Source organism: Camponotus vicinus, unplaced genomic scaffold (assembly GCF_025532165.1).
Source record: "Camponotus vicinus isolate PSW18456_S1 unplaced genomic scaffold, iyCamVici1.0 SCAF_12, whole genome shotgun sequence".
In the NCBI taxonomy this organism is placed as follows: Eukaryota; Metazoa; Arthropoda; class Insecta; order Hymenoptera; family Formicidae; genus Camponotus; species Camponotus vicinus.
This window is the reverse complement of record NW_028141948.1, coordinates 8,581,934-8,604,105: the sequence shown is the minus strand read 5'-3', so window position 1 is coordinate 8,604,105 and position 22,172 is coordinate 8,581,934. Positions and strand designations below refer to the sequence as shown.

At 28.7% G+C, this 22,172-nt stretch overlaps 1 protein-coding gene across 1 annotated transcript; it reads right to left on the bottom strand.

The window, feature by feature from the left end:
* Positions 1-1,539: 1,539 nt before the first annotated feature.
* Positions 1,540-17,739, bottom strand: Swip-1 (EF-hand domain-containing protein D2 homolog Swip-1). Its single transcript, XM_083084475.1, has 4 exons — positions 17,350-17,739; positions 6,441-6,588; positions 3,514-3,648; positions 1,540-3,005 (listed from the first exon to the last, which is right to left on the bottom strand). Exons 1-4 carry the CDS (start codon positions 17,517-17,519, stop codon positions 2,871-2,873), a joined length of 588 nt encoding a protein of 195 aa, XP_082940601.1. The 5' UTR covers positions 17,520-17,739; the 3' UTR covers positions 1,540-2,870.
* Positions 17,740-22,172: the final 4,433 nt, after the last annotated feature.

Genomic DNA, 22,172 nt, shown 5'->3' with positions numbered 1-22,172 from the left:
TTAGTGATTCTTAGTGATCTTATTCATATATTTGTAAATAGAAATTAATATAGTTTTCATAAAAATTATATATATATATATATATTTATTTATTTATATGTATGTATGTATATGTGTATATATAGTTTGAAATTAATTAAAAATTATTTTTAATTTTAGAAACATGAAAAATGCGTTTCCTTAACTATGGTTTTAAAAACGTTTTTATATCAACGTTTCTTATTAATGCTTTACGGCTAAAAAACATTGGATACGTTTAAGAAACGTATATAAAACGAACGTGTGTTACCTGGGACATTTAAGAAAAAAGGCCAGGATGACTTGATGACATTCTCAGGCTTTTCTTTCTGAAAGTACTATGTATGTACATACAGGATATGAGAATAAATGTATATGAATGTACGGATTCCATATCGAAATACGTTCTAATTATAAGAATAGGTAGGTTCTATGCTTATATACATACAATGCTTTACGGAAAACAGGTGAAAAAGGACAGAAACTAAGATGTAAAAAGAGGAAAATAAAAAGAATGATTTGTCTTTCTTCTTTTCCCGGTAAAGTCTTTTGTTCAAGAAAGACGGAATTTTTTTCTAGTTCATTTTCTCCATTTTTTAGTTACATCAATTGGTTTATATGTTTGCTCGTGTATAATAGAAATGATGGTTTTTCAAATCTAATCTATATCGTTATTTTTTAATACAATAATGAGATTTTACAACGTCTCCGAAAATATTTCATTATTTAAAGTTTAATTTAATAGTAAGATATTTCAGTAATTTAATTAAAGTAAGAAAATATACAAAATATACTACAATAAGGAAATAATAAATAAATACTTTTTGTTTTTTTGCATATTTTAGAGTTATCTATACATTAATTTTTCACAATTAATCTGCGACTAGTTTTTTTTTAAGAATTTTAAAATTAAAACAAATTATAATCTTTTATTTCATTCAAGCATAGAATTTTCTTTTAAATATTTTTAAATAACAGTTTTATCTATTTCTTTATAGTATTACATGAATGATTGTAACACAAATTTGTATTTAATAAAGAAAAATATTTCGACAATAAATGTTTATTTAATATATAAAAAGGGAAAAATTGTCTAAAGTACAAGATAGAAAGATGAATAAACTCACGTAACATTTGTTTGACAATTCGCTTCATTTTCGACTTTTCTTTAATCGTTTATGGCAGCAATAATAACATGATGCAGTTTTCAATATTCAATTTTAATTTTATCGAAAATTAGTTTAATTAAATCCGTACAAAATGATGTAACAAAATAAGTTTATTTATAGGTAACATACTTCTTCTAAAACGGCTTTTATTACTTTATAACGATTGTTATTTTATAGAAATTAAAAAAATGGATTTTATTATATACTTTATAAATATAGTTTCATACTTTTCAATAATCAGTTATATAACCCATCTTTTATCAGTCAAGGATTTAACAAAGCATCTCTATTAGAATCTCTTTACGTAAAATATAAATTGGTATATAAAATGGTGTAATAATAACAAGAAATCTATCATTCGTCATATTTTTGCATTTATTTACATGTAATTTTTTTCTACGTTTTGATTTAAAATTAAATAAACATATTTCTGACTTGGTATACATACATTCACGCAGCAGAGATATACAACCATACATATTTTGTTAGATTATACATACATATTATCATATACATATATTATTTAATGTGTGACAAAGAATTTTATTAAGAAAAAATAAATAAAAGGCCATTGTAATAAAAATTAAAGTACATTCGCGCACAAATCGAAACAAATCTTATTCGAGACTAATCTTTAATCGAAGACTTGAAAGTCTTTAAGGCCATTTTCTTGAATAATCCAATATAAATTTTTGTCAATCTTTAATCTACATTTTGTTCAATAAGAATCAAAGTTAAAAACTTCATCTTTGTAATCGTTTAATATTCGCGATAAAAAGTTATTCGCTGTTAATATTTTTAATATTGATTGAAGTTTACTTTCTGCCTACATTAACATTTATACATTAAACATTTCATATAATTATTAATCTTCTCGTCTACAACTTTTGTTTAGCACCATTCATTATTTTATAACAAGATTATAATTATTATCATGAAGTAAAAATAGTTTGCGCATTATCTATGATTTGCAAATCTTTATCATAAAATAATAACTCTGTAACAGTTTTTAATATTTTTATAGAATAGATATGTGCCGGACGATAGATCAATAGTTCTCCAAAATTTCGATTTCTACAAAAATTGACATATATGTACGATTATATGAACGTTATTAAATACTCTTTACAATAATGTATTTCGAATAGTGCTAAATGCTTTAATTATTTAGTAGTGTAAATAATAAATATACAAAAATTAAAAATTGTGTGACAGTTAAAGAATATGCGTTCTCTATTATTCGTCTTGCTTTGAAGAAACGGATTTTTTATGTTATTTTAATCATGTTTTATTAAGTTCAAAGCACGGTATTGTAAAAATGTCACACACAGTCTTCAAATCAAACACAGAAAGCGTTATAATTTTGCTGAATTGGGATTTCGAAATCATTTGACACGCGGAAATGATTCGTTTATTTACGAAATTAAAGACGATTGGTATAAAATCGTTATTCGTGTGCAAATAGCACCGGAAATTACATCACTTACTTTGAATTCTTCTGTAATAATAGTCGATAAATTCACAATTTCACGTTGCTTTAGAGCATTTAAATGGTTTATGTAATCGTTGCGACGGCATCGATATCGAGCGTCGGAAATAAGTCTAAGCAATCTAAGGCAATCGGTTTTTGCATTCTAATGACAAGTCGGCTACTTTCGCTCTCTCGTAATCTTCGTTCTTTGATTATTTGCCGAAGATCGAGGCTTTTTGCCGGAACTGCTCTCGCCTCGCCGCTTTTTCCTCCTCCTCTCGTTTTCGCTCCTCTTGTTCCATGCGAATCTCATCCTCAAACTTCGAAGCCTTTCGCAACTGCTCGATCTGCGAAAAAAAGCGTTACTTGGAAGTCACGTGCGAAGTACAAGTTGTTCGGCTTACGCTTTCGCGCATGCATTTTTTCAGCGCGGGCGACACGCTAAAGTAACTATCTGGGCCTGCCACATGTGTCATTTACAATCACATATATGAATAGGAAATGCATGTGTTACGTCCGCAATAACGGGATAAGATTTGAAGCTCTAGTATTGTAAAGTTAAATGATTTGTAAAAGTAGACATTTTTTTGCAATATAATAAAAAATATAATACAATTAATATTAAATATGTCTGTATAAATCACAATATGGTTCAATTATAAAGAAGTATAAGCAATAATCTTCAAGAAAAAAAACAGATTTTATCTTCAAGAAAAAAACAGATTTTAAAATCTGAAATCTATTAAATATAAAAAATTTATATTTAAATATATATACTTAAAAAATTATTTATAAGTATAAAAGAGAGCGGAAAATCTTTTTCCACTTTAGAGGAGATATAATAAGGAAATTTACTTTGGCTTCGAAGAAGTTTTTAGCTCCGGTAACACCAACTTCATCGACGTCCACTTCAGTGAGTCTGGCTAGCTGGCTCAATCCGGAATCTTGTTCCAGCTCACCGGCACGTGCCTTACGATAGATCAGTAAAAACTGTAACGACATGTAACCGTATATTGTAAAACACACGAAGCAAAATTATGATACGTAAGAGATTTTAAAAGATTAGAATTAAAAAATCTTAAAATCTTTTTAAAGGAGATTAGAAATTAAATTTTAAAGATTAGAAATTCATTTTTCAGCTGTTTCTCTTAAAAACAGAATTATTATCTTGATCCAAAAATCCATATTACTATACTTGAGATATATATTTTGCATAAAATATATAAATTTTTTATCTTACAATTGTAAGAGTAATAAATAAAGGTAGACCTCAGCTGTAATAATTCTATTTAATTATTTTCTCTGTCGTTAGTGTATTAAGTAGGAAATAAAAAGCAAAAAATAAAAGGCAGAAGAATAATCTTATAAAGTTAAAAATCATAAAGAAATACATATGACTAAAGAAATTTGAAAACTGCAACGTTTAATGAATGTAACACTCGACGAAGAGGAGGGGGATACGTGTCGCGAGCGTTTTACGGTAATTCATACTGCGATGAGTAAGAGAGGAAGGTGAATAAGCTGAGCAAACTACTTGGCTATCACGCAATGAATCACGGTCGACGAGCGGGACGAATCATGCGTGCACGCATCGCGTATGCGGATCGATTCGCATGCGGTGGGCTTTGTTTGCGAAATACGGTATATCACGTCTGATTGTGCGATGTCTTTGCTCACGTATCTTGCATCTCGTATTAAGTCGAGGCACTCTCCTTGGAATGGTACGTGATACTCTTACGTTGCAGTTTTTTTTTCGCAGTTTTACACGCGAATTGCGTTAAGAGGGAAAGTTTCGCACGCTCTGGTATCCCGCGGACGCGTTGCATCGTTCTGCATAATTGATTCGTTGCCAGGCTGGCGATTGCAAGGTTAATCTCCTCTCGATAGTTTCACATGTACACTTGATCGTTTAAGAAAACTGGAATATTAGAAATTCGGTACATTCGCGAGGTACCAATAATTATTTTTTAAATATATATTTGTTTGTTTTTCTACAGAGAATTCTATTTAAACTAACAGCTAAAAAGTAAGAAACTTATAATACTTATTAATAAGTATTATTAATAAATATAAAAGTATAAGTAAATATTAATATAATATTAATAAAATATAATAATAAATATAATAATATAATATAAGAATATTAATATAAAATATAAAATATTTTATAAATATAATATATATATGTATAATATAATATAATATAATATAATATTTTATAAATATAATATATGTATGTATAATATAATATAATATAATATTTTATAAATATATATATTTTATAAATATAATATATATATTTTTATAAATATAAAACATTTAAAAAAAATTATAATAACGGCTTTAAAAGTAGGTGTGTAATAATTTTTATATGGCTTAATTCTCTCTTTTCTATGTAAATATATATATTTTGTAGAATATGTAACAATGAGTGTTGTTAACTTTATTGGGATTACGCGGTTATTGTGCAAAGTTTGCTTTTAATGAGAAAATTTTAGTTTCTCAACAGATTTTTTTTTTTATAGCGGACAGTCTTATTTGGTAGTGGTTAAAATACTCCATCATGCAAACATTCGGTTGCTCCATAAGCAACCGAAATAGAACATGCCCTCTCTAACGCATGCCTGGAGAATAAACACGATCGTCGAATACTCAGTAAGTGAGTCTAACCATTGCATGGGGTCTAGTATTTATACGAAAAATATATCATATATGCCCTTTTATTATAAATAAATCTACGAATCCGATCAGAATTTCTTATCATTTAACATTCTATAATAAAAAAAGATAAAAATTTGACAAAAATTTAAATTTAAATTTAGATATAATTTGATTAAAATTTTAATTTTAATTTAAATAAAAATTTAAAACTTCATCTTTCCAAGTACAATATTTTCTCTTATTAAATGATGTATAAATTTTAAAAGAAAAAAAGAGAAATTCTAAGAAATAAAATAAATTTTCGAAAATTGGTGAATATTATTAAAAGTAAAATATATTTCCTTTTAATTGTTACTCTTTCTGGAATAGCATGCAAAGTACACGTGTGGTTTTTGATGGATAACATAAGAGCAAAGCTGGACGCAGTAAAGTCTATTTCAGTTCAATACTTTTAACGACCGCAAACGGAGTTGCGAGAAGCATTAATGTTGATCAGAATGATCATAGAGACCATGGGTTTATACCGACCATGTTTATACTGACCACATTCAAAGCCAATAGCGCAAAGTGTGCTAATCAATGCAGTACATTTTCAAACCATTTGTCTGCGGCATTTCGTTTTAATAATAAAGCGCAGTCGTTTAACGTTATTACCTAACAATAATGGATTCGAAGAATCTCTAATAAACTGTGCGTAAAATAATTTTAAAATAATTTATAAAAAATAATAGACATTTATATATTTGTGTGTATGTAAATAATTAATTTCAATTTATTAATGAGATTATACGAAAATTGTTATCATATATCAACTTATTTGACCTCTTGAAATATAATTATTGCAAAGTAAAGTGAAAAATAAAATATAATATAATATTAAATAAATAAAATATCACAAATAAATATCATATTAAATATCATATAAATAAAATATCATATTAAATAAAAAAATATTAAATATATTAATAATTAAATTTTACATTAACACAATTTTTTATAAAAATGTTTTCTATTTTTCAAAACAAGTAAAATGTGATTTATTTAATTAATGCATTCGCGATAGTTTATTTATACTGTTTATTTATCTGGGATTTCTAAGAGGTTTATAAAAATAAACCAACCTCACGGAAAGATATACGGCTGTCGCCATCCTCGTCGACCTCCTGGATCATCGCCTTGAGTCCGAGATGCGTTTGCGGTGCACCTAAAACTTCCATCATTCGCTTCAATTCGGAGAGATCGAGATAGCCATCATGTCCATCGTCGAATCTGTAACAAGTATCGACGATTAAAATCAGATTAATAATCTACAAATCAGAAATTTTATTACATCATTTTTCATTTAAAAGAAATATCATCTTTTTTATTTGTGAATGAACTTCTAATAAAGTTACGTAACTAATAAAACAAAAGTATTTTGATTCTAAAATTAAATTGAGAAAAAATATTTTTCTTTTCATTCTCACACTTTCAAAGTAATTTTATTTCAACGGAACATTTTTTAATTTCAAATTCCAGACATAGAGTTGTCAAAGTTGTATCTGCGAAAATATTATTTGATAAGAAAACTACCGATCAACTATCGCCTATCAACTGTCGTAAGATACTTAATGCGGTTAAGGCTAATCTATTATGCTGACTAGTGAATTTTATTACCGACCTCCTTTCTCTGCTTAAAATAGAGTGCATTTTTAAGCGATTGACCCGTCAATAAATCATTGTGATGACGCTGGTCAATGAGACGCCTAGCTAAACGTGTCATACATATTGTAGTCTGTCGCCTCTAGTTAATCGCGATACCGTGTGCAATCTAATTGCTAGTCATTAAATGCCGTTGCACGAAGTTTATAGGAGGAAGAAAAGAATTCGGGACACTATCATTATTGACGAACGAGGCATGATTATCAAACTAAACCGACTTCGTCGAAAAACTCGGTTTAGCTCGCTATAAAAATTCCTCTCCATTTCGTGAAATTAAAAAAAATGTTATAATGAGATAGGAAATAGTACAAGTCTCTTAACGAAATTCGTTGCGTCATTATCAATGTCTGCGTTCAGCAGAAAAAGCTGCTTTGCAACTGTTGTAAAATTCGTGAGCCTGATTGGTGTATGCTCTTAATTTTGACTGAATCTAAGAGCATACACCAATCAGATTCACGAATTTTACAACAGTTGCAAAGCAGCTTTTCCTGCTGAACGCAGCCAATGATTTTATGAAGTAAATAGTGAAGATGCTCACTGTAATATTGATTATTCGCACTTTAATTCAGATTCGGCTGAAAGAATTGTCAAAGTTGATGCAAATAGTAAGATCAATATTTGTTAAAATTGAGTTAATTATTACGTTAAATTATTACGTTAAAATTTTAATAATGATATATATTATAAACTCTTTTAATAATGATATTTAACTCTAACATAGACTGTAAAAAATGACATAATGAGAAAAGCTGGAGGAAAATTTAACAAAGTAATGCTAATTAAATAATGACGTTGATGCATTTAATTTTAGACATTCAATAAAAATCCAAATGTAAACGTTCCAGAGACGTCACGTCCATGCAAATATTCTTTACTCTTCGTATGAGATTATTATTATTATATATTATAAAAATTGATATTGTCTTTTTTGTACATAAAAAAATCTCAAAAATGCAATCTAAAGGAATAAATTAATTTAATATTTATAAGTAAAAAATTTAAAATTAATTTAATATTTAGAAGTGAAAAATTTAAAATTAATTTAATATTTATAAATAACGATTTTAATCGGAGAAGATGATTATAGATTTTCTTCGATTAGCCAAGGATCAACGGTTAGATGACAATTGTGTTCTTCGTAATTCTAGTAGTAATCGAGATTGTCTTAACTCGGTCGTCATTAACATTCGCGACTTTCTTCACATTTATTACGAAGCCAACGTCTCTCTCGTTGGCCGCAATGTACAAGGTAGAACATTTAATAACTAGAACGTCTCTCTCATAGAAAGCGCACGAAATAGGTTGAGCAAGATATTTATCTGTGGAAAAAAAATTGCATTTTCTATTCTTCGCAACTTTAATCCAGATTTGGCTGAAAGGCCTGTCAAAGTTGATTCGTCGAGCTATTTCATACGTTTCATAGCTGAGACTTATGCAAACTTATGTATGCAAGTATCGTGTCGCAAAAACTTCGGTCCAGAATAATCGTACGTTGCAATGAGGGCAAACACAGTTGTTCGAATTTTATTACCCTTTGTATCGCATGCGCCGTCGTTGTAAATTGCAAAAAGCGGAAATGATTTATTCCGATGGCACTTATGACGTCGAACAATCATCGAAAATAACTGCCTAACTGCTTGACATTATTAATTTCGCCCTCTTGCCGCGCGTGGAAAAATGTGGGCGTACGTGAGCTAAAGGTTAACTGGATCGCGTTCACGCCTGTGTTAGAAACAATCAGCCGCGCAATTTTATATGCACAATTCTCGTGGTAATATTCCTCCATTTCACGAAACATTCGACCGAATATATCGTGGGATGAAATCAATTTGATTGAAATTGTCAAATTAATAAACATGAGACCTGATATGCGACTTATATTTACACCACATTTTAACATTATTACGTAATTATCAAAATATTTTAGCCTCAAGCATAGAATTTATTAATACAGAAATATATCTTTAATTTAATTAATATTATTATTTAAATATTAGTTATTAATATTAATTAATTTATATTATTATTTAAATATTTATTGTTAAATATTTAATGATAATTAATATAGAATATTTAATAGTTTTTAAAATAAAATAAAATTATAAAATATTTACTTTGTATGCGAATTTCGTAGAATGTTTAAAAATATAACTGTTTCGCGAAATATTGGTAAAAGAGCAATTGAACGTAAATAGAGCGGAAGAATTCATGTCTATATCTCTAGATCAATCTGTATTTTTTAATTATCGGGGAAGAATTTAGACACGCCGAAAGTGAAAACGAAGGGAAAACGTGGGAATGATTGGCGATATTCAGATTCGCGAAATCTCTCGACAGGATATCAACCTTACTTCGCCGGAAACTCGTGTAATCACTTTCCGCGTAAGGGATGGAAAGTACCAGGGCATGGGATAAGCATGTTTCCAACATGTTGTGATTTCGCCAAGTGGATAAAATTGAGTTCTGTATTCGTTAGTTTGTTCTATCGAGATACCTAAGAGAATCTTTATACAATAATTTAAACAAATAATTTATTCCTATAGTTATACATATCTAATTTTAATTAGCTTGAATATAACTTTTGAAAATTGTATATGCGAAGTAATTATATATGCAAAGAATATTTTATAACAATTTTCAAAAATTTCATATATGCCATTTTCAAGCTAATTAAAATCAGATATTTATAAATTAAATCGAAATTGGCAAATAAGAGCGCGGTAGTTAAAGCGCAGGGAAAAAATAATTCTTCCTTCTTTCTCTGTTTACTCGTTTCAATCATCAGAAATTTATAATTATAGGAATAAATTATTTTTAGTTTAATCATATAAAAATAGATTTTTTCAGAGATATTTTGAGATATGAAATGACTGATACTATATTTCTCTTATCATACATCGCGATGTAAATGACATATGTTATATAACAGATATCTATTATCATTGACATAATTATATCGCAAATTAAAACTCACTTGCATAATAAATTGATCTTTTTAATAACCGTGAGCTTTGATTAAAATCAATACTTTTTTAAAAGGAAAAGTAAGAAGCTTTAAGCTTTAAAATTTATCCCGTAGAATGTGATTATCAAAGTTCAAGTTTCATTAATGCGCATTTAGATCGATGATTATTTATATCTCGTCGTAGCTATCATGATTTTATCTGCCTAAATATATGTGTGTACTTTGGCCATAATCTTAATTAAGCAAGAGACTGAAAAATCGTCATTTTCGATCCAAGATCGTTAAAGTGTAGAAGAGCAGAACGTTAAAGAACGAATTGCTTCCGCATTAGTTAATGACGTTACTGCGAGGCACCGGAAATTGAAGCGGTGTAGGCGGGAAAATACCTGGACGATGGAAGCTTCTCAATCAGGAAGAACTGTTCTACTGAAAGGATCAATATTTGCCTGAATCTCGCTGTATTTAGTAATCAAACGTGAGCAAAAGTCTTTTATGTTCTTCAGTCCTATGAATATATATTTCTCGTATTTGCGCAGAGAACGTAATTTTTGTTTCAAAAAATATAGTAATGTAACAAACGTGATAGTTGATTTTAAGATTATTATAATTTTGTATTTTTTTATCTTAAAAACTAATATTGAAAAGCATTAAAATAAATAACAGTCAAAATATTTCTGCCTTTTCGTAGTCATCAACGAAAATTAAATACTAATAATTATTGATGCATAAGAAAAAATATATGAAATAATAATATGATTAAAAAATTGTTTTTCAATTTTCCTATTTTTCTGCTAAATATCAATAGTTTTGTTTTTTCTCTTTTTCTTTCTTTCTTCTTCGAAGTTCACGGAAAGAAATTTCACGGAAAAAGAAGGAAGAATGTCAAAGGTCAAGATTACATATTTATAAACGGTTAAACGAGGTGATGAATAAGAGTGATAAACATAAAAAAATAAAAACGATATGTTTTGAGATATATATGTTCTATTAAAATCAACACTTTTTTGTCAATAATATTTACCTTTCTATCAATAAATTCTTTTTAATAATCTCAAATTATCTATTAATTACACAATCTCTCAAATCAATACTAATAAATAATGATTCATTGTGAACATATTTTTATATAAAAATAAGATTTATAAATACTTTATGATTAAGAGTTTTTAAAGGAAAATTGAATGTATTACGTGTTTTATCCGACTGTGAATATTTCCATTTTTATGTCGTTTTACGAATGATTCGATATCTGATTGATTATTGCAATCATGTTGCTATGAATCACCGCTTTGCGGAATTGCTTCTCGTCAGACAGTTTTAGCCGATTGAGTAAAACACTTCAATCAAAGTGAATTGTGTTGAGGCGCCGATGTAGCGCGAGTGTTAACGTATTAAATGGCATGGATTTAATTGGCTTTATGAAAGCATTAATTAAAAATTATATATAACGTGTAAAAATACTATGATAAATAAAAACAAATTTATATTTATTGTTGAGGTAAAATTCTCTTTCAATTTTACGAAGTTAAATGTATTTAATTATTATGACCTCAGGTTTAACATATTATAATTTTAAAAAGAAAAGAAGCTGTTTTTTTAAATATTTATTATTTGGTAAACAAGCATATTCGATTTTTTTTATGAATGCAAACTGTTTATTTTTGAAAAAAACTTGTATTGTTCGGAAAAATGGACACAGCATTTTAAGTGTCTTCTGATAATTTTTTTTTTGTAATTCATCTTATGATGATGCAATTAGATCGCGACGCCGATGCGTTCTTGATCTCGTTATCGCGATCTCGAAATCGCAATTGTTCCGTTTCGGACTGGTTTGACGGTAAGAGTTTCGTTTTCGTTTCGTTTCTCCGCGATTCCTTTTCCAGGAGTAGCCTGGAGAAAACCGGGTCAAGGTGACGGGCGGTGATCCCGATTCATCCTCGTTTTCCAAGATCGATATGGCGAAGCTTGGTTCTTCGAAGAACAACGAAAAACGTCATTGCGACGAATTGGCGATGCGCCGAGGACGAGGACAAGGACGAAGATAGTACGTGCTTTCCCCCGCATTGCCAAGATTTATGATCCTCGACCTACGTCTGCGATTTTCCGAGAGATTTAAAAAGAAATAGAAATTTTTCTTACGAGATTCTTATTTAGAATAATATCGAATAATCATTTAAAAAGAATAAAATATATTTTCTTCTGTTTTATGTTCCATAAAATTTAATATGGATTTTGATATTAAAATTAATATATTTTTTATTAACTGTTACTTTTCCAGAAATTGCAAACGATAAATATTGATTTTATATGCGAGGTAATATTATATCGAGAAACAAAAATTCAGATTAAATTGATATTTTACATCTACTCTCTAAAAATTTGAAGATTTTAATAATTGATTAACATCTCTTTTATTAAATTTTTAAAGCAAGTATATTCGAAATATGATAAGCGCTATTTTCTGTCTCGAAAGTAAAAGTTATTATCTTCTTCTCTTATAAATAAAAAGAAATATCGGATTTTCTTTCTATTCTAACAGAAAGAATTTTTCTATTTCATTTTAATAGCTAATTAGTATCTCTTCTTTTTTACAAAGAATATAGAACTGACTTAAAATGTGAGAGTGCAAGAAAAAAATTTATATACAGTACAAATTAGAATTCTGCGAAGTTGAAGGAATCTCATCGTGCATTGTGAATCGTGGAAGTGTTTCTTAAGTAGGGATATACGCCGTCCGTGAAATGTTATGTCTTTTTCCCATCAATGAAACATTATTTAAAATGTCTAGCGGTGTTGTTGATACCGAGTACACCTTTCATCGTCGGCGAATCGAGTTGTAGAATAAATTCTTATGCCGTTTTTATATTCGGAACGCGCGATTTCTTTGAAAACAGCCACGAGAAATAACGGTTTGCGATGCCAATGCAATGAGAATATTTAAGAATATATTTTCCTTTTAATTCTTGAAAAGTGTGGAAGATTAAAATTAAAATGCGTATAAAAATCTCTTAAAATTTCTCTAAAATGTTCTCAAAATATTTCTATTCAATTACTTCTTAGCAAATAATCCGGAGCAATTTTTACTCACATTATTATTTCTTATATAAAATATTGTAAAAAAATAATATTAAATATTTTGAAATAATATTTCCTGTTTTCTCCGGAAGGTATTCCCTATATCATATGCAGAGATATCGATTCCAAGAGTACATACATATCTCAAATGCATATATGCATTCACCTACTTTAACAGCGAAAGGGTTAAGGTCGTCGCCTCACTCTACAAGTCTGCATATATAAAGGTGAATCGATCAAATCTCACTGCGGTATCATTGAGACAGGGAAAGTTAAGCATTCAATCGAGCTGTAGAAACCTCGACTTTCGACCTCGCGCAAGTCACAGTACATTTTGCGATAGGAATTTCTCGATAAAGTATAAATGTATTTTCTCTTGGCAACTTTTCTATCTTATCCCAAACGTATACAATTCGAAATTAATAATACAGATATATGCCCGAGTATAATATTGAGAAACGCGTATAATACGCAGGAATTAATGTCTGAAAAACAAGAAATAATAAAAATTATTTAAAGAATTGATTCGCATTATTTGTTGAAAATTAAATTTATTAAATTAATTTAAAGGGATTAATAAATTAAATTTATTAAATTTAATAGATGTGAATTTAATAAATTATTTAAATTTATTAAATAATTTATTAAATTAATCTATTCGATTAATTTATTAAATTAATCAATAGTATACTCAATGCAGGATGGAATAGACAATCAGTTGGAGTACCGGATGTCACGTTGACTTCCGAGCTCTTTAAATTAGTTATAGGATTTAAGCAGTTAATTGAGATGTGAGTTTTCGGTCTACGACCTGACTCGAGGGTCAACCAGGGGGTCCGATTTCGGAGCCCCTCCAAAGAACTTCCTGTGAATCTCCGTAGGAAATTTCTCGAGAGAATAGCGAATCTCTCCAATGGGGATATTTTCGACTGTGATCTGTGTCTGGTGTACAGGAAATGTCGAATAGATAACAACTGCCAACCTACGCAAACACATCCGAGCATTATTATCGCGTGTCGCCGAATTAAAACCGCAGTGTATAGTATATTTAGCTCTGCCTACGATGTAGCGGCCCTGGCTGATGAATATATCGATTAGAAGAAAAAATATTTTGATTCTTCTCGATCCTAAGAAGAAGGCATCACGTTTTATCGCGGATCACCGATAAACTGTAGCCGGAAAAAATTGATAGGCGTATTTTTGTTTTGTCTAAAATAAAAAAATGTTATCTTTTATTGCATACGAAATGGCAAATATTAAATCTATTAATTTAAAGGAATTAATAAATTAAATTTATTAAATTTAATAGATATGAATTTAATAAATTATTTAAATTTATTAAATAATTTATTAATCTATTCGATTAATTTATTAAATTAAATCTAGATTAGTCGACATAAAAATTACGAAAACATTAACAAGAATTTTATAGTACATTTTATAGTACATTTAATTAAGTAATAATTATTCAGGCGATATCAGAGAAAATGTTTATCGATAATCTTAATGTACTTTACATTAAAGTTTTCGCATATCATTCTATGTCTTACGTAATGTTTTACTTCACAAGTGCAACATCACTTTGCATTTGATACTTAAATACTACGATCTCGATCGACTTTTCCTCTCTCTGTTTAAATACCCGCGAGGTGAAAACCTTTCAATAACGGCACGAGAGTTTCTCTGTCGCTCGCAGCACGCACGTGCGTATCCTGCGTGCATGCTGCGATACGTCATCCGGAAGGACCGATAATTATTGTTCGTTTATGTCGCGCGTTTGTCCAAGAAGTTGTCCTTGTCTTTTCGCTGCTAAACCGGTTGCGTTTGTAACCTCAGGCCTCGATAAATCGTAGGAATACGACGACGTATTTTCTCCGAAATATCTGCGTTCCTCGTCTCGATATCCACAGGCTTTAGATTAATATCTAATGCTCTTCGAGCAGTGAATCAGGATCCCGTTAACTCTCTGAAAAATTCCTCATTTAATATTTTATTTAAATTTTTCATGCATAATATACTTTAGAGATTAATAATGATTACCCTAAGATATATCTGTATAATTTCAATTTTTTTTTTCATGAATTTAATTTTATTAATTTTATTAATTTTCTCAATTTTCTCCAGTTTGTCGTACTTTCAAATTTCCTATGAGTTCTCGACAAAGAATGAGTAATGTCCTTGGACATCTACTCAGCGACATTCTATCCATGATCTGTCCCGCTGGTTAGAACGCGTTTTAAAGATTTATTGATGGAAAACACGAGGAGAGAAGAAGAGAGAGAGAGAAAGAGAGATATAATTTTCCGATAAAGGAGCGTCGAGAAAGGAGAAAATCGCAGAGACGTGGAGAATCGCATGCTCGGTCATTACGAAACCGCGAACGTCGAGAGATTCGTGACGTGCATTTCTTCGAGAGAAGAAACGCAAGCTGCGCCAAGAGGGCAGACGACCTCGGGGTCCCTGCCGGCCTCCTGCCGCGTCCCCCCTCCGCCATGGTTCCCGGTATCTACGCCCTTTGTGTCTCGGAGTAGGTAGGTATTTCGGAGTCAACCTGGTAGCAGGTTTGACAACGCGGCCGAAGAAGCGAGTAAGAGTCTTGGTGCTCAGGTACCTTTGCAGGTACTGCAAGGATGGATACGAAAGGGGGACAGGAAATATCTATTTTTTAAAAATTACTTTTTAATAAAAGATGATGATTTTTTAAAAGCGAGACGTAAATTACGAGGAAATTATAGTTAATATTCAATATTATTATACAAATTATATTGGTATATGAATTTTATTATTTAAATTATTATGTAGATTATTATACCAATTATATTTTTGGCATTTAATTACTTAGTTTGCGATATATATGTGAGTAATATCGATGTAATACCCAACGACTACAACTTTTCATGGCTTTTGTAATCATTTTGTTATCATAAAAGACGCGCGTGATCGAATGATTAGGAGGTGATGATAGCGCACAGCGGGATGTTGTCAGATTAACTAGGTAATCTTGCGAGACGTCACGTGAGGGGGATCTTCTATTTGCAAGTGAGAATCCGTAAAGAGAGTCTAATGATATTCGGCGCGCAAGAGAAATTGTACGCTGGGTTATAGACAACAAAGCTTATTAATGCAAAATATCGCGTATAATTGCATAAATTAACAAACGATATAATTTAATCTAAAATAATTTAAATATAATTTATTCTTAAATAATTTTTAATATAGTTTAATCTAAAATATATTTCAAGCTCGATCAAACTGATTCGTATATAATAATTGAACTTTCTCTTATCCACATACCACCTATTATCTGTAATTATCTATATCTATATTATCTATTATTTTTATTCATATTATTTGGATTACATATATCATAAATGAAGTGGACAGTGTGAACAATCTAATGTGGATGTAATATGTTAATTATACAAAAATATATACAGATTAAATATTATTTTATGCTCTTTAAATTGTACACCATATTTAAAAAGACACTTTACTTAAAGAGATATTTCATTATTCATCGAATAAATCGTTGAAAGAATTGATAACGATTGTTATGTCAGCGATATCATTGCAGAATAAGCTTGCTTACAATCATGCGAGTCTATTGATTCTAAAGTGTTTGTCGTTAACGACGCACATTTTGTGCCCGAGAACGATAAATCTCGTGACACAAAAAAGAATTATTTATGTCCATCTAATTATATGCGTGTGTATTCCAGGCTGACTCGTAAAAATAAGTAGCTCTAGTACGCTTATTAAGTTGATAACACTATATACATATAGCTTGAGTATTTAACAGTCGCAGGTGCATATATTTAAGCGAATGCGACTGTCTCTTTTGCGTCATATAAAGGAATATTTAATTTTATTTCATTAAGAGAAGCCAAGAGAGAGAAAGTTTTATTTAAATATTTTATAGTATTGTATATAAAAAATACATAGAGAAATTTATGTATATATATATTTTTTTTTAATATTATATATATACATAAATATTTATGATAGAATATTTCTAGAAGAATACATATTTATACATGTTTGCAATAATATGATATTTATTTTGTATTTTATAAAAATACTACGATATATAAAATAATCATAAAAATATATGATCTTCTAAAAAATATCTTTCATCCGAAGGATTGAATTTTACACAAATTCCATTAAAAAATAATAAAGCTTAACCTTGAAATGTTGAATGCGTTGGTTATCGGCCATAGTCGGCTTATCATTGTTGATACTTTTCAATTGCGATGACGCGGGCAAAGCAATTAAAAAAAGACACTCACCTGTTGAAGGTCTGCTCGTATTGCTTGATTTCGCGACGTGACAATTCGTGGAACTCGGTGTAAACGTTTATGAACTTGTACTGCTTCTTCACCTCTTTACCTTCTTCGAGCTCGTTGTTGATCCTTTGCCGTCTGTTGAGCAGGTTGCTTAGTTCGGCGTCTGCTGGCATGATTCTCGATTTTCGATCGCCGATTTAAATCTTGGGAACAAGTCGCTAAGGATTCTCGTGATAATGCGAATTAAATTTCTCTCCGAGCTTATCGAAAATTTGAAACGCGATTTAATAAAACCGGATAAGAATTGTAAAATACGATGGACGGGATAGAGATGTATACCTCCGGAAAAATGTGATTCGCACGCCGCGGCGAGCCCGCATGTACTGACGCGGCGCCGAGCGTAGGAGAGACTAGTAGTCGCGCCAACAGGCAGTGCCGTAGCCATCTTGTCGGGGTCTCCGCGGCAAATCTCTTTTTTTTCAATTTATTTGAATTTCTAAATTTGATTTCTTTTTTTCGCGCTTCTGAAAGCATCCGCGATCTCAGAGATTTCATTTCGAAAATATATTAGTTCTATTTATAATTGTGTCGAACTTTTCAACGCGAGAATATTCGCAATTTTCATCTTAGACATATGCGATAAATTTCTCTGACTTAATATCCCTGGGAAAAAAATTTATATATATAATTACACATACATATAAATATATAAAATTATATATAAAATGTGTCTATATATATTTTTTCATTTTCTTGTATCATCTAAAATAAATAAAAGAAAAAATAATATGAAAAACAGGTGGATTTTTTTAATGAGACATTATATGCTTTAAACATTATATGCTTTAAAATTAGCACTATTAAAGTAGATAATTATTGTATACAAATCATATCTCTTTTTTCTTTCAAAATATTTTTGAGGGTATTTATTATGAAATACAATTATATATTTTATGTTATTATTTTTGTATGTTTTTCTGATTGTGAAAATGGCCGATTGATGATGGCATGAATTAGAAATTACGTATTGAGAAATTAAAATAAAAGAAACTATAATATAGGAGAACTATAATAAAATAATAAAGAGTAGTAACGTAACAAAATAACAAGCAAAGTTTTATTCGCATGTTTGACGCTCTTGTGGAACGACGTCATTCGGTTGTTATAACATCTGACGCCATCGAGGGTTCAAAATCGATATATACAGACGTCTGGCATTCGTATTTTCTCTTTTGTCGTCAAAAGCATGCCAACCGTGAAACTGTATCATTTGCAGCTATATTATTATTATGCATGCAGTTATGGGTCATGAATATAATACCGGAAAAATGACAAACGAGAACAACGAGGATGATATTATTTTATATAGTTTTGTTGAATTTCTAAAAAAAATGTAATATTATAAAATCCATATTAAATGTCAATATAATATAAATTTGGTGGAGGATATATAAACAGATATATTTTATTATATTACAAATTAAATATATATTTTTTTAAGTTCGAGAAAGAAAATTAAAATTAAAATTAAAATTGGCTTTCTTCTATGATGTAAATAGTTAAAATTTTACCGACAGTCGGAAATTATGAATTCTTTGTTATAATTATCTTGAAACTTGTAAAGGTGCTATCAAAGTGAAGCCTGAGAGCGGTTACCTAGACGTTTTTCGTGGAATGCTTACTAAGCTTTATTTAATACCGCCATCTACACAGCCTTATAAGTTAGGTATATGTAGTCACAATCATTTTTCAAAACTATCGGTAAAAATTCGTTTCGACCGTAATATATTCATAAATTAGAGATATATCTCATGTGTAAATTTAAATATATTTCATTAGTTGCGCGTGATTTTCTTTTATTCCAGCAAATACTACGCATATATGTATATGTTTTGAAATACTTTTGTATTTATATAATATTTTATGTATATAATGTGTGCATTTTATATGTATTTTTCGATATACAGAAGATAAAGAAAAAAAAAATAATCTTAATAAATTTAATTATTCTTGATAAAACATTTTCAAAGACTAAAATAATTTTTTTAAATAAAAATAAAATAAAATAATATATATATATATATATATATATATATATATATATATATTGTATAGAAAATTTAGTATAATTTTCATTAAATTTTTTACAATAAAAAGAATAAATTCTATTATATGTATATAATGTGTAAAAGATAAAAAATTAAATGTATTTTTTTATTCTTGTCATAAAAGCATCAAGTTTATTAACTTATTTATTTTTGATGAACTTATCGCACTACTTGTTCGCGTCTTGCTCTTATTTGTCACAAAGTTTAAATTTATGTTTCACACATAGAACAATTAGAACACATAGAAGAATTTACTTTTTAAATTTATATTTTTAAGGCTATGATATAGATATTTGTAAGGAAATTAATAGAGACACAATAATCTGTTTGTGAAATTTTAATGATATGTAATTAATATAAAATATGATACAGCGTTCGGTATAATAACATTAATGTAAAAAATAATATAAAAAAAATCTATTTACTTTTGTTTGTAAACGTTTTTTGAAATTTTATTTTATTTGATCAGCATGTCGCACAATGAAATATTTTAACAAAAATTTTATTTGTTAAAATATAAAGTTAATATATATTTCACGTCAAATTTTACGATTCTTCAATAGACTGCGTGTCGTATTTATTATAACTCAATAATACACATGTATTATATAAAATAATAATAATGTAATAATAATGTATTATATAAAATGTATTTATTTAAATCTTTATTAAATAAACTTTTTTTTATTTTCATAAGCATCTTTCATAAATGAAAATAAACTTGTGGATTAGAAATAAATTTATATATAGATTCTACAAATAATAAAAAAATAATAACAAATAATAAATTATAATCTACATAATTTTATATAGCACAATATACGTATGCAGGTTTTTATTTTCCTAATTTTGTGCAGAAAATAATATTCTGTGTACATATAAATAAATATAAAGTATGCATAAATAAATGTATTTATATATTAATAAAGTTAGTTATTTTTTCTCCAAAAATTATTAGTTTAGTATTATATTTTGCATATAGATTATTGTAATGTATAAAAAGAATCTCTATATACTTACTTAGATTTTATTTTTGAGTTCAAAATAAATTTGCTTTTGCATCCTACACTTGTAGAATACTTTGTGTAAGTAGAACATTTTATTTTATATATTTATATATTTAAGAACTAAAGGCAACGGACGGTTTGTAATTGTAAAATGAAAAGAAATATTACTCGATGTAATTTTGCTGTGTCTCCGATCTAATTATAAATTTTTCCTCCTATTCAATTTTTTCCGAACTATTATAAATAATTATGTTACAACTTGTGAGAGCAACTTTGTAAATGAATAATTTCTTTAGCTGCAATGTGTAGAGATAATTTTTATATAACATGCAGAACATTGTAATGTATTGTCTGCGCGTACGGGATAATAATGTACCATTAATAGTATATCTATGTCTCGTTGTATAGAAATTCTTATCATAAGAAACGTAAGCAATGAATATACGTGCGGAAAGAAAATACGTTATATTAGAAAATTATTGTCGTTAACATATACAAGTCGTCTCTTTCGATCGCTCCTTTGCTGCGAGAACGCTTCTTTATTTTTGATTTTTAATATTTTGAAAATTTATTCCTCTTAAGACAAAAATATTTATTTACAATAATAATAAAGATATTATACAATTTTTTTAAATAAAAAAGCTATTATTAAAAAACTTGGTATATTCATGATAATTGAGGTAGGGAGCTGTCGCAGACAAGAATAATGCATATACTTCCGATGCCATTGGCTCTGTTCACTTATAGCGGTTACTGGCGACCTGTGCATTTTCCTGTCAATTCATTGAAATATCGGATGTATAATATTTATTCCGCATTTATGTTTCTTTTACTGCAGTTGTTCGTATTCTACGGTATAGTTGACACTTTTATTTTATCGGCGAGCCTACCGGAATTCGTAAACAAATGCTATCTGTTTCTTACGATCTTCGGCGTGTCCTGCAAAGTCATGCATGTCTTCATATGTCGTGGAAAGATCATCGAATTGGACAAGATGCTGTTGGAAGATAATTGTGTTCCCAGAGATATAGAAGAGATATTGATCCGAGAAAAATTTGATCGATACGTAAGGTATATAATTATTAAATAGATTATAGCAAAATTTTTTATTAATTGTAAATAATTTTCATTTACATATTGCCGGACGAATCGATTTTTTCTTTATCGTTTTTTTCACTCTTGTTTTTATTCACAAAATAATTTTTTTAAATCTCATACATTATTTACTCTGACTGGAATATTTTTTTCGATTTTTCCTCTTCTTTCTTTATCTTATAATAATTATCTTCTTTGGAATAAGGCGTCATTGTATAATACACAATGCTTAAATTTACAAAAAAATATGTGTTTTGTAATTTTTAATTAATTTAAAATTTTAATTTTATAAAATATTTGCTTTCAAAAATTTAAGAAAACTTGACCTTATGATATTGATAACCTATACCTTCACACTTATTTCGGAATGTTAAAAATTATCGGACATCCTGTATACATATGTATTTATAAATTCATCTTTTAGATTTATTTTAATAGATAATTTATAAATTTGTAGCCGGCTTACAATCGCCAGTGAAATCTTTAATGAGTGCAGCGCAATATTCGGAACTCTTGCTCAATTTTATATACTTTTGAAGACACGCAGCTTGCCTGTGTATAATTGGGCGCCTTTCGATTTATCATCAATATATGTCTTCTTGCCTATGTTGATATT